This window comes from Acipenser ruthenus, chromosome 6 (genome assembly GCF_902713425.1).
Source record: "Acipenser ruthenus chromosome 6, fAciRut3.2 maternal haplotype, whole genome shotgun sequence".
Lineage (NCBI taxonomy): Eukaryota > Metazoa > Chordata > Actinopteri > Acipenseriformes > Acipenseridae > Acipenser > Acipenser ruthenus.
Window position 1 is genome coordinate 65,385,055 of NC_081194.1, and position 14,392 is coordinate 65,399,446.

The 14,392-nt window shown below is 36.7% G+C and overlaps 1 protein-coding gene across 5 annotated transcripts in view; it reads right to left on the reverse strand.

The window, feature by feature from the left end:
• Nucleotides 1-3,593: 3,593 nt before the first annotated feature.
• The window catches only part of LOC117411304 (sestrin-1-like), a 66,377-nt gene continuing 55,578 nt past the window's right edge, over nucleotides 3,594-14,392 (reverse strand). The window contains exons 1-11 of one of the 5 annotated variants that reach the window (XM_034018602.3): nucleotides 13,523-13,813; nucleotides 8,532-8,661; nucleotides 8,236-8,301; nucleotides 7,801-8,001; nucleotides 7,513-7,695; nucleotides 6,941-7,171; nucleotides 6,511-6,655; nucleotides 5,835-5,947; nucleotides 5,529-5,719; nucleotides 5,249-5,393; nucleotides 3,594-4,964 (exon numbers count right to left, since the gene is read on the reverse strand). In XM_034018602.3, the coding sequence (XP_033874493.1) occupies nucleotides 4,878-4,964; nucleotides 5,249-5,393; nucleotides 5,529-5,719; nucleotides 5,835-5,947; nucleotides 6,511-6,655; nucleotides 6,941-7,171; nucleotides 7,513-7,695; nucleotides 7,801-7,908 (1,203 nt within the window). In that variant the 5' untranslated portion in view covers nucleotides 7,909-8,001; nucleotides 8,236-8,301; nucleotides 8,532-8,661; nucleotides 13,523-13,813 and the 3' untranslated portion in view covers nucleotides 3,594-4,877. Of the gene's footprint in view, nucleotides 4,965-5,248; nucleotides 5,394-5,528; nucleotides 5,720-5,834; nucleotides 5,948-6,510; nucleotides 6,656-6,940; nucleotides 7,172-7,512; nucleotides 7,696-7,800; nucleotides 8,002-8,235; nucleotides 8,302-8,531; nucleotides 8,662-13,522; nucleotides 13,816-14,392 lie in introns of those variants that run through there. The other 4 variants (XM_034018603.3, XM_034018601.2, XM_034018600.3 and 1 more) reach the window with 4 other exon arrangements.

The following is a 14,392-nucleotide window of genomic DNA, read 5'->3' on the forward strand; positions in this document are numbered from 1 at the left end:
GGCATCTGGGAAAAGGGACGAGTCAGGGGGGGCTGAGATGTAGTCTTCGTAGAATAGTGAAAGCCTGTTCCAGTTTTGAATTAATAATGCACATATTTTGATGACCTTCCTGGATTGCGCTGATATGCTTTTCTGAGCTTCCTGGCTTAATGCTGCAGAAAAGGAGCGAGGAGATGTGAAATGAAGGTTCTACCCTGGGGGATGATGAGAATTGCGTAATTGAAATGGCCCAGTAAGAATAGCAGGTCCTGTTTTTTATTTATTTATTTATTTATTATTTTTTTATATAAATTAAGGATCCAAGGTTGCCGAGTGTAAGTTATTGTGAATGTGCAATGATACATTATGAAAATATATTTAGTTCAGTAGCAGTGAAACTGGAAATATACAGGATGTCCAGTACGAATAGCAGTGTGAAGCCTGTTTCCAAAAATAAACTTGACAAAAACAACAACTCGGCCATTTCTATTAGTACTTGCAAGCAGTCTTAAATTAGAACTGTACTTCTTTCAGAAAATAAATTAAAATGAGATGGAAAATAGCTTTGAGAATCTAGCCCTTAATGTTTCAAAAGTATCGAAAGTAGAAACCATATGTGATCACTGGACTTGATTTCTAACTACAGGTGGCGAGTACTGGGCTTGATAGAGATTGCTGCAGCATTGGAAGCGACCTGTTTGTCCATATCATTGAGCCGTGTATTAATTGAAGCAATTGAGACGGTGAAGGGGTGAATGAGGGATTTCATGTCCTCGAAAATGTTGTTTATGAAGCTGAAGGGTGGAATTTGTTTGGGCTGCGTCTCCTGGTTGCTGTGCTGGGAGGAGACGGTGACCATGACTTGAGAGGAGGGCGGTGCTGCTGCCTGTCCTGAGTGAGTTTGCGGAAGTGTGCTTGAGAAGCAGGCAGCATGGTGTAGCAGATATAAATGATTTCCATTACACGAGAGTAGATGTTAAAACTTCATGCTGATTTGAACTCGGCTCTTGCCAAGAAAAGCACCAACTAAGACAACTTTACAGTAAACTAATGTGATCCATATGTGTCTCCATCCATTTGCGCTTCCTTCTATATGATGTAGATATCCTTCTGTCTGGTGTTGATGGCTGAAGTGTAATGCTGGCTCCAGGGATCAGCTTATTGCCTCCCTAGCGCATCAGCACACACAACGGCTGCGATGCTGGCTCCGGGGATCAACCACAGTGCGGTCTCCCCAGCGCATCAGCATGACAACTGTCTAGATTGAGCTAAGTAGGGTACATCTCTAAAAGGTACAATAAATATTAAACAATGCCATACTATCACTTCCAGCCGGGATGTTGATATTGGCCAATCCTTATAAAATAGTTGGCGGGGGCATTTTGATCTCTGTAATGCCGGGGCAGAAGATCTGGTTGCTGGGAGAAGCTGCATTAGATGTAGATGGTACTGAGTTTCCATCGGAGAAATGAATGAGATATTGTTAAGGTGAATCCAGCAAGGAGGTTTTCTGATCTGAGTTGGAGTTGCTGAAAATTAAGAGTTTTAAATTTTGCACAGAGAACAGGTCACAGTGTATGCAAGAAAGCAAAACACTAGACAGAGAAGGAGTGTGAGATTGGGGTTTAAATAGGAGATTAATGATGATAAACGTTAATTAATTAAGCTGCCCAGCTACCACCCCCCAAATTTTGCCCTAAGGCTAACATTGAAAGACTTGAGTAAACCCAGAAAATGCATCCCTTTGAATATTTGATATGATCACCAAATATTTACAATATAACTAACCCAGGATTCAATAGGATCCAACACAGCTTTTAAAAAACAAAATTGGCAGGGTGGTTCTGGGAATGATTAAAGCATGCACTGTGTTCTATTGACTTTAGCTTTGAAAAACAACATTGCTAAATTATTACCAGCAAGAACTGCATACTGAGCTTTTTAATGATCTATCTGGAACACTTCAGCAAACCCTTTTTTTCATTTTTTTTTAATGATTTTGACAGTTGCAAAGTGATTTCTAAATAATCTGAATGCAAGAAATCAGTTATTCCATATTAAACTGTTTATATCAGTGGTTTCTGTGGTTTTATTGCCTGTACAGACATACAATTCGAAGCTGTTTTAGTCATGCTTGAAAAAAAAATCCTTTATTCTTGTGGCAGGGAAAGGAGTGAGCCATATCAGTTTTCAATAGGAAGCAGCTGCATCAGATTCTTGAGCTGCGGTGAAACTTCTACCAAATTGGCAGTACTTTCATGTTCACTCAAACGTGGACAGTTATGTTGCTGTGACTAAGAAATTAATGATTTATTGTCATTCGCTTCAGTGTTATACCAACAGATAATGTAAGTCTTATTGACTATATTTTAAATGGCTTTATCTTATTATGTAAACAGGACATCCAGCAGTAAACTCCTGGTTATTTTTATGATACAACAGAGAGCATTATTGTGCAGGGAGATGGCATGTTTTTTGTAAATCAGGCAGCAATCAATGGAAGTGACAGGAAATAAATCAATAACTATGGCTCAATTACGCCTAGTTTAGTGTATCAGAGGATGTCTTTAAAAAGCAAAGCCTGTACAATGCTTGTATTTTTCCCTATGCAAAGAAAATCCATGAGTGATATGACCAAATCTGTAGCCCTAGGGTGTGAATGGGAAAGTCTAATAATTGCTGGGTAGTATGACAAGACACAACCTCCATGTTTTTTTTTAAATCCACACCTACATATAATTATGTGTAATACATAAGTATTAGCAATAATCTCCTTGTTTATTAGTAGGATGTAATAAGGGGCTTATATATTTTGGCACAATACATTTATTATGCACTACTGTAGCTCAGCATATGTCACAACCTAAGGTATCTTTTTAAGTAAATTATCTATTTGAATTGTTTCCCATATCAACTTCAGTTATGATTATACCATTCAAGGAAATTAGTATGGAATGTAGCACTTTGTGGATATTTCAAGGGTACAAGCTGAAAGGCCAGACATTTCACATCTGGTGTATTTTTCTATGATTTGAATGTTTTCCCTTTAGAGAGATACTGAAAAGCACTTGCAGCTGAGGAGGTCTCCAGTGGAAAGCCACTCTGGGTTAGAGTCTAGAGAGCTGGATGGACTTCTTAGAGCAAGGTTGTGGTTGTGGAGTTTGAACCTTAATTGCAAGATATTAGTCAACATCACCCATTTACAGAATTACATCAGTAATTCAGGGTTAAGATTAGGTGGCACAGTGTGCTGAACAGAGAAGCATTCAGAGGCTTGGCAAGTTTGGTAGTTCAATTTTGCCTTTCCCATACAAAATTCAATACTACAATGCTATCCAAAACACTAATTTACTATACTATACCACAGTACATTATAGGAAATTATTGTGTTTTTCTACAATACTATAGTAATTCTTTATATTGGTTGGAAGGCACTAGTCTAAACTCTACATCATGAAAGACCTATACAATTCAACACTGTGAACCTATATATCAAAATTGGGTTACCCTTCCAAGGTAGACTTGAGGTAGGTTGGCTGGAAAATGCAGGGATAATTTGAAACACTTACACTGATGTGAAATACAGTATGTTATTTAATGAAAACACAAACATGTTTTTGCATGGTCTGCTTTATTTAAAATGCAATACTGAAAAGTCTGGAAACATTTAAGCTCTTTATAGGTTTAATACAAGCATTTTGCATTTTAATACAAGCATTTTGCATTTAAATCATTTTTGTTTTAAACCCCTACAAAAAACATGCGTTTACACATTGATGTTCATCTTCTTCAAAATCAAGTATAGTATTATAGTTATTTTTTAGTAAACAAAACATGATTTACCAGCTTTGTCACGAAAACTATTGATGGGTAAGCTCACACAACCATGGTGACAACTGGCATCTCAAATGGCTGTAGCAGCACAGTCAATATCATACCACTCTCCCTGAAGCTCTGCTGCCAATAACAAAAATGCAGTAGCATCAAAGGGAGGATACGTGCAAAACAATAATTTTGCCCACATAGAGCATATAAGGATGTAGTCAAATTTTAATGCACAACTATGTTAAATGTTAGATGAACATCTATGGAAGACATAGGGAAGAAAACCCCTAAAATGTAACAAATCCACTTCTCTTAGGAAGACCGATATTTACTGAGTTACTATTTGGTGAAGGTGAAATTACAACGAAGCTTCTTCAAACAACATTGTCTATACAGCAGAAATAACAAGAGAAGAAACTGACTCAACCTTCAAACTGTTGCAAATGGAGAAGTTTCAAATTCCAAAGTTTACAGCAAAAAAATAAATAAATAAATAAAAAAAAAACTCAGCAATACAATAATTCACAACACAATACCAGCTGTTTCTTACAGTAAACCACAGAGGCTCAGTTGCAGTGTTTTTTTTTTACATTCATTTGTTTTAGCTTACATGGACAGCCAGTGGTCAACTGATTCCACTGGCAAGAAAGAGTACTGGAGCAGCATCTTCACATTACACATTAGGCACGTGTTTTAAAACCCTATTTCTTTCAACGATTAATGCATTTGAAGTCCTGTTTCAATATCAACGTTAAACACAATACAATACTAAATACTTAATGCGGCTTGGTGCACTGCTACAAAGACTTGAAAGTTGCAAATTTTGCATTCGATGATGATGTCAAGTACAGATGAAATTGAATACTGAAGTTTGCTGCTTCTTCACACAGTCTATCCGTATCTTCTGCTGAAGCCAACCTCTGAGTATTAGACTTGATGCATCCACAGCACATTATGGCACAATGGAACTCACAGCCAGTTAACCAAATCCAGGTTCAGATGATTCAGCATCCGCAATGAAGATCTACAGTATGTAACATTCAGGCTCTCTCGACGCATTCCAAAATAGCATTTCATGTCATATAATGAGTAATTGCTCTTAAAGCATAGAGCAGCTCTGCTTGCATACGAGCTTCCATAAGAAGCAAATTTACATGTACCTACAAAACAAATAATAAATATAAAACTGTTTTTTTCTTCCCCTTTATTAGTGTAGTTAAGACTAACAAAGTTAAAAATAATAAATAAATAAATAAATAAATAAATAAATAAATAAAATGCTCTGTTACATTCCAATATATAAAGCAAATTTGTTTTAACAAATACATTATAGAAGTCTAATTATACATTTACAATGTTTTAAAATTTGAGTAAGCACTGGGAAATTATGAATTTCCTATGTAAACTAACTTCATATAGGTCAGAGAACAAGAATAACCCTCACCTTCTCAGAGTGTTTAAATTGCCTCCAGAAGCTGTCATACATTCTTTTGGTGGTCTTCTCTGGGCTGCAGACCACGGTCTTGATGTAAGCTTTAAAGCTGCGATCCAACAGCTGATTGATTTCTCCATAATCATAGTCGTCGTATCTGTGGAAAAAGGGAAACAAAAACACTTCAGGAAGTTGCAGTGTTCAGTTTTTTTTTTTAATAAAATCAGTTTCTATTTAGATGCCTCGGGTTATTAGATATGTATCTAATATTTGTTGTTTGACGCGTACTAACTTTATTCCAAACATGCAGTGGATGTAGTTCCAGATTGCCCTCCTCAGCATGGAGGTGTCCACGTCCCGGTGCATCGCCATGGTGTTGTATGTTAAGTTGTAAGCAATCTGGAACTTCTCATCCAGCAGCTGACCCACATCGGGGTAAAGACGATTCACCAAGGAGTAGCCATGGTCCTCCCAGCTGTAGTCCTGCAAGTTAACAATTCAAATCACTTCAGTCAGTGTCGTTTCAATCTTCCATGCAATGTATACTTTTCATTAGACTAGTATTTACAGAACTACTGTCCGTGTCTCAAGATCTTACCTGAGCGCGAAACGTAGGCACATGCTCCCCACGTCTTGAGAAGTCTTTGTATCCGTAACTCGTGTCTTCGAAGTGACGGGAGACGTCCCTGGCTGGCACTGAATCTTCTTCCTCTGTAAATTATATGAGCACAACATTCAGAATTTGCGATAGGTGCAATTTTGAAGTGCAAAACCAAATCAGTTCTAGAGTTATTATTATTATTATTATTATTATTTATTTCTTAGCCGACGCCCTTATCCAGGGCGACTTACAATTGTTACAAGATATCACATTATTTTTACATACAATTACTCATTAATACAGTTGGGTTTTTACTGAAGCAATCTACGTAAAGTACCTTGCTCAAGGGTACAGCAGCAGTGTCCCCCAACTGGGATTGAACCCACGACCCTCCGGTCAAGAGTTCAGAGCCCTAACCACTACTCCACATTGCTGCCATATTTAAGAGTTATGGCTTAGATTGTATTTTTTAAATCTCCAACATTAAAAGCAAGCGGTGCATTCACCCCTCTCCAATTCAACAAAAAGGAGTTTCAGATAGATATTATAGATATTATATATATATATATAGATAGATAGATAGATAGATATAGCAAATAAAAAACATTTTCTCCTTCTTCTGGACTGATTTGCTGTAAATTATGTACTTTAAGACGGTGAGATTTCTCCTCACCTGCAGCAGCTACCCGCATGCTTTCAGTTTTCTCCGTCTCGAAGCGGGTTGCCATCTCCTCCTGACTCGCCTCCTCATCTCTGCATTCCTGCAGCTGCTTCATCTTCTCCATTAATGCCTCCACCTCACAAAGGGCATCAGTCAACTGGAAAACAAAGACAACGTACAGATTTACTCACCACGCTCTACCACAGCAGATGCACTGCAGAGAATTAAGAAAAATAAACACTTCCATGGGTCAGAAGCTGTAATGACAATGTTAAGACTCCACAGTAACAGAGTGGAGGCTGGCCACAAAGTGGAAACAATGCACAGAAAGGTAAAACGTCACACAGGTTTCTCTTTTTTTACTTGGGACTACAGGTACTGCATTGTTTAAAAAGTGTAAGAGTAAAAGTGTGTCACTAAAAGATAGGATCCTCACACTCACCGCATGGTTGCCTTGAATCTCGTCCAGTGTGTCGTTTCCGTTGGCGATGTCGCAGGTGCAGTAGTTGCTGACAGAAGGGGGTCGGAAAGTGTGCCCTCCGTCACAGTGGATTTCAGGACTAATTCCACAACCGAATGTGAAGGAGGCCAGCGAGTGGTAGTGTGTGAGCAAGACCACTGCGTGAATGAGCTCGGCCAGGGACCAGCTGTGCTCTTCAGCCTTCAACAATTGCTAAGAAAAACACACACACAAAAAGGAAAAGATAATAAGAGCATATGTTGTTTCCAGCAACTGGGATTTCTATTTGAGTCAGTCATATACAGTTCAGTCACAGTGCATCTTAAAAATGCATGCACCTTGCCATGAGCTACATTCTCAAGTCAAATGGCTAAGCTGAGATTTTAAAAGGAAGAAAGGTAATCTTTTAGCAGAAAAAGGAATGTCAGTGCTTGTAAATAGTGCACCAATTCAAGGAAGACAAAATGTGAACTAGCTTATGACAAGAAGCCCCCCAACTGTAATCTGGTTTCTAGCTGTCGGTTTCGTTCAAGAAAGCTGCTTTGAATTTATACCTCGATGTGAGCTTTTGTGACAAGCCATGGTCGGTGTGCCAGTATTTTATTCAGCTCCTCCAAATGCTGCAGCTTCTCTGGGGCGTCTTCCAAACCATTCAGCCACTTGGAGTCCCCTCCCACTTGAAGGAAATCATTCACATGCAAGTTGACCAGATAGGAACACTGATGCCTGGCTGCAGCCTGAAACAAATAAAAACCATGTAATTTAACACAGAGAGCCACTAGATGAACACCACTGGCCATGGAATAATCATTCCCTAGTCTGAGCACTCGGACTACACTCACCATGATCCCAATGTAGTGCCGGCAATGGAGTGAAAGGGGACCATCCATCTGTAGCAGGTAGTGCTGTGTCCTAAGAAAGCTCTCCAGGTACTTAGGGTGGAACCCCATTACTAGAGAAATGTTGTCAAGGCGACCCAAGGCAGCAAAGGCGTCTTCAAAAATCGCTTGTGTCTTAGCATTCACTTTACTTACCTGAAGTATCTGTCAAAAAGGAAAACAGGTCTTGGATTACAATTGTAAAAATATCCTGAACTGCAGTGCCCTCTGTCTAACCAAGTTAGAAGTGTATTTCATCTAAACAAATTACTGTGGCAATGCCACATCTCACAGGACTATTACAAAAAAGCCTAAATCCCATCGCCATTCTCTGATGCCCAGCTCCAGCAAACTGCACTGCAAACCACTGGTCTTGTCTCTGTCAGACTCCAGACTTACCTCTTTTTCAGGGATAAATCTGCTTGGTCCATGTTCCAGAGGCCTTGGAATTCGAACTCCAATGTCCTGAAGAAAAGAAAAAAAGAAAAAAAATGTTACGAATAAAAAATGATTTTACCTGTGTAATTGCTTTCGTACTCATGGTAGTCCTCATGAAACATCCTAAAGTTTTAAAGTTCAAACATTATGTGGTATATTGACCTAGATACACTGCAACCTATTTCACAGAGATCAATGGTGTGAAACATGCTTGCAACAAAGATCTAAAGGGACAATAAAAACAGTTAAAGTACTACCGTTGGTGGAAGCCACTTGGCCCTGTGCCTAGGACACCAAGTACAGTTCAACTTCAGCGAGAATTAGGTTTTGATACTTATAGCGTCTTGGTTTCATACTTCAGCGCGCTGACAAATTGAGCTTCTACATCTGTCAGGAAATCAACAGAGAGTAAGAACATCAGTCTCTAAAAAAGCAGAGTGACCGAGGACTGCTGCAAATAGAACTACAACTCTATCAGCACTTGTGTTCTGTATGTGACACAGTACTTGTGAGAATTCCAATTTGATTTAAATACACAAGACCTTTTATGATTAATTGCAATTCCTGAGCACATCATCTTCATGCATTTTCACATTGCAACCAAACACACAACATTATTGATTGTCCGAGACGGAGTCAGACATGTAAACATGTTGCGTCTTTATAAAAATTGTTGTCTTATTATTTGTATTAATCTGGCCATCCAGTATTTGTTTGTTTATTCTTTAAAAGCAACTACGTGCTGTTTTTGTAAATATTTGACATAGCGCATTTTCCTGTTCGATAAACTGAATTTCACAATAAAAAAAAAAAAAAATTAAAAAGGCAATAAATTACAGATAGATAGATAGATAGATAGATAGATAGATAGATAGATAGATAGATAGATAGATAGATAGATAGATAGTGTCTGTGTGCAAGGACTTATAAAAAAAATTAAAGTCAGAAAATGCTGTGAACCTCTCTATTACTGTGTAATTCAATCTGAATTTTTTGCATGGTGGGTATTTTAGTCAGCAAATATGTCCGACACTCATCACTTAATTCTATCCTTGGCCTGCTCACCATGTAAAATGTTATTAATGCAGACTAAGCTTTTTAATTCCTAAGGTAATTGCTTCTAAAAATGAGTCATTTAGGTTTGACAAGAACCCACGGATCCTTTCATTATGGTCATGTAGTATCAGGTCAGAGTGAGTACAGTGGTTAAAGCCTGGAATTTGCACTGCTTTATTTCACAGTCCTGCCTGTGCCATAAACTCACCCAGTCCTGTTTACTGTAATAATAATTACAGCTTCTACATAATTGAGCTTCTACATCTGTCAGGAAATCAACAGAGAGTAAGAACATCAGCCTCTAAAAAAGCAGAGCGACCGAGGACTGCTGCAAATAAAACTACAACTCTATCAGCACTTGTGTTCTGTATGTGACACAGTACTTGTGAGAATTCCAATTTGATTTAAATACACAAAACCTTTTATGATTAATTGCAATTCCTGAGCACATCATCTTCATGCATTTTCACTTTGCAACCAAAAACACAACATTATTGATTGTCCGAGACGGAGTCAGACATGTAAACAGTCGCGTCTTTATAAAAATTGTTGTCTTATTATTTGTATTAATCTGGCCATCCAGTATTTGTTTGTTTATTCTTTAAAAGCAACTACGTGCTGTTTTTGTAAATATTTGACATAGCGCATTTTCCTGTTCAATAAACTGAATTTCACAATATAAAAAAAAAATTAAAAAGGCAATAAATTACAGATAGATAGATAGATAGATAGATAGATAGATAGATAGATAGATAGATAGATAGATAGTGGCTGTGTGCAAGGACTTATACAAAAATTAAAGTCAGAATATGCTGTGAACTTCTCTATTACTTTGTAATTCAATCAGAATTTTTTGCATGGTGGGTATTTTAGTCAGCAAATATAAGAACATAAGAACATAAGAAAGTTTACAAACGAGAGGAGGCCATTCAGCCCATCTTGCTCGTTTGGTTGTTAGTTGCTTATTGATCCCAGAATCTCATCAAGCAGCTTCTTGAAGGATCCCAGGGTGTCGGCTTCAACAACATTACTAGGGAGTTGGTTCCAGACCCTCACAATTCTCTGTCTAAAAAAAGTGCCTCCTATTTTCTGTTCTGAATGCCCCTTTATCTAATCTCCATTTATGACCCCTGGTCCTTTTTTCTTTTTTCCAAGTCAAAGAAGTCCCCCAGGTTGACATTGTCTATACCTTTTAGGATTTTGAATGTTTGAATCAGATCGCCGCGTAGTCTTCTTTGTTCAAGACTGAATAGATTCAATTCTTTTAGCCTGTCTGCATACGACATGCCTTTTAAACCTGGGATAATTCTGGTTGCTTTTCTTTGCACTCTTTCTAGAGCAGCAATATCCTTTTTGTAACAAGGTGACCAGAACTGAACACAATATTCTAGGTGAGGTCTTATTAATGCATTGTAGAGTTTTAACATTACTTCCCTTGATTTAAATTCAACACTTCTCACAATATATCCAAGCATCTTGTTAGCCTTTTTTTATAGCTTCCCCACATTATCTAGGTGAAGACATATGTCCGACACTCATCACTTAATTCTATCCTTGGCCTGCTCACCATGTAAAATGTTATTAATGCAGACTAAGCTTTTTAATTCCTAAGGTAATTGCTTCTAAAAATGAGTCATTTAGGTTTGACAAGAACCCACGGATCCTATCATTATGGTCATGTAGTATCAGGTCAGAGTGAGTACAGTGGTTAAAGCCTGGAATTTGCACTGCTTTATTTCACAGTCCTGCCTGTGCCATAAACTCACCCAGTCCTGTTTACTGTAATAATAATTACAGCTTCTACATAATTGAGCTTCTACATCTGTCAGGAAATCAACAGAGAGTAAGAACATCAGCCTCTAAAAAAGCAGAGCGACCGAGGACTGCTGCAAATAGAACTACAACTCTATCAGCACTTGTGTTCTGTATGTGACACAGTACTTGTGAGAATTCCAATTTGATTTAAATACACAAGACCTTTTATGATTAATTGCAATTCCTGAGCACATCATCTTCATGCATTTTCACTTTGCAACCAAACACACAACATTATTGATTGTCCGAGACGGAGTCAGACATGTAAACAGTCGCGTCTTTATAAAAATTGTTGTCTTATTATTTGTATTAATCTGGCCATCCAGTATTTGTTTGTTTATACTTTAAAAGCAACTACGTGCTGTTTTTGTAAATATTTGACATAGCGCATTTTCCTGTTCAATAAACTGAATTTCACAATATAAAAAAAAAATTAAAAAGGCAATAAATTACAGATAGATAGATAGATAGATAGATAGATAGATAGATAGATAGATAGTGGCTGTGTGCAAGGACTTGGCCTGCTCACCATGTAAAATGTTATTAATGCAGACTAAGCTTTTTAATTCCTAAGGTAATTGCTTCTAAAAATTAGTCATTTAGGTTTGACAAGAACCCACAGATCCTATCATTATGGTCATGTAGTATCAGGTCAGAGTGAGTACAGTGGTTCAAGTCTGGCATTTTTCACTGCTTTATTTCACAGTCCTGCCTGTGCCATAAACTCACCCAGTCCTGTTTACTGTAATAACAACAACAACAACAACAATACAGGTATCTGGCTTGTATAAACTGAAGAGGTCATCACTTATCGTTATGCAGCCAATCATAATTGCCATTTTAATGTATAATTCAGTAAGACTAGTTAATGGATCATAATATGCTCACCTAACAAAGTGTATGAAACAATAACAAAAAGTAACAGTGACATTAATACATAACTAATGTAACTGGCAGCAGCAGAATTTATTTATTATTATTTATTTCTTAGTAGACGCCCTTATCCAGGGCGACTTACAATCGTAAGCAAATACATTTCAAGTATCATAGTACAAGTATTAATACAATTAAGAGCAAGATAAAATACAATGACTTTGGTTCTAGCAAGTACATGTATATGACGATTTATATTATATTAATTTATAATTTGTTATTTGTTATATATTATTTGTTTTTGTAAATATTTGTCCAAAAATCCTACTGGTAGTACTGTGCACCATATTATTATTATTATTATTATTATTATTATTATTATTATTATTATTATTATTAGTAGTAGTAGTAGTAGTAGTAGTAGTAGTAGTAGTAGTAGTAGTAGTAGTCGTCGTCGTCGTAGTAGTAGTATATTATACTAGACTGCAAAAATGATCAACCAACAAAACGAAAGTGAACATCGTTGTAAAAATGCAGTCTTTCCTTTTAAATTAGTCAGTGATTGTAATATTACTTTACGGCAATTTTTTTCTACTTAAAAACTTTAAATAAATCAATAACGATAATAATAATAATAATAATAATAATAATAATAATAATAATAATAATAATAATTTAACTACATATGACCGTAAAGATTAACAGTCGATTGTATTTCAGAAGATCGTGGTTATGGCAATAAATTAATATCTCTATATTAATATATATAAATTATATCTATCTATCTATATATATATATATATATATATATATATATATATATATATATATATATATATATATATATATATATATATATATATATATATATCTGTCTCACATATGCGTCTCGTCTTACTCAGGCTGAACCAGTTTATAAAACGCCAAGCTTTGTAAAAGCAAAATGCAAAGAACAACATACAGGACAATCATTTTCTCTTTGTCTGTATTGCTACCGTTAAAACACTCTCTTAATTCTAATCTGTTGTTCTTGTCTCGACTCAAGCCAAAAAATAAAAAATAATAATAATAAAAAGATGCCCCAACAAGCACAGTATCTGCAGTGCTGGCTTGCGGATCGATAGGACAGCGGAATGTTCACGATTTGTTATATAAAAACAAGCACTTGGCAGGTACGCGACTTGTAAAGATCGCTCAAATATTTTAAAGTACACGTTCAACAGAGGAAGGCAGTGGTAAAAACACACAATTATGAAATACGTTACAAAAATATAAATAGAATATATTACTAACTGATCCTATGTTTCAAACATCAATGCAACACACACAGTTATACATCCACAATCAACTCTCTAAATTTGAGTTGTATTTCCCCCCCATCAAAAATAATGCATTTCCGTTTGTGAAATGCATTTAAAACTCCAACCTCTGACGGGTTGTCCAAGAGCTACAATTATTAGGTATTGTCATATTGACATTTTATTATTATGTTCTTCTGTCTTACCTTGGAAAGCCTCTTATGAGAGCAAATCTTCAATACATCGCTAACCATCAGAGAAGTGGTTTCGACCGCTTTGTTTGGTCTCGTTCCATGCCTCATACTTATTGTCTTGTCGATAGTTTCATACAATTTTTTTTTTTTTTTTTTTTTTTTTTTTAAACTTTCATTCTCGGTTTCTTTGCAACATAATAACTCTAGACTAAATGTTTCAGCGCTTCTGTTTTGTTCAAGGCAAATAAATGGCACGCTGTAAAACTGACGTTTACCGCCCGTGACCAATCAGGGCCGCACGGGCTGCAGGGTAAACAACTCCTGCATTGATTACATCTGCCACACCGCCCGACTGACAGCAACTTCGGCCAGTCACAGAGGAAAGCTGTAAAGCAGCGATCCAATCAACAGGCTTACTGTGCAATGAGAGGGTGGGCACACTGACACCGGGAGGCTGTTATTTGTGCTGTACGCAAAGAATGAAAACGCGAGGATCAACAAGCCTGACACCTCAACAAAGAAACCATTGGAACACAGACCCATTGATTGTGAAGCAATATTTAGCCTCGGACAAACTGTTTTGTGCCACCACCTATATATAGTACGTAAACAATTTGTTTTTGACAGTGTGTGCTTTAAGTTAATTTCAATGTACTGATGACACCAACACTTACTTAAATAACCCCCATAAATCTACATATACATATAATTCTATTTAAAAAAAAACAAAAAATGTATATACGGTCACATCTTGTTTTTACTACAGTAAGCAGGAAAGCATTCAGTAGTATAACAAAGAAAATAATTAAATACCTTGTAAAAAAAAAAAAAAAAAAAAACAACACCCTGGCGAGATCTACAAAAAACAATGTGTTCTTTCTA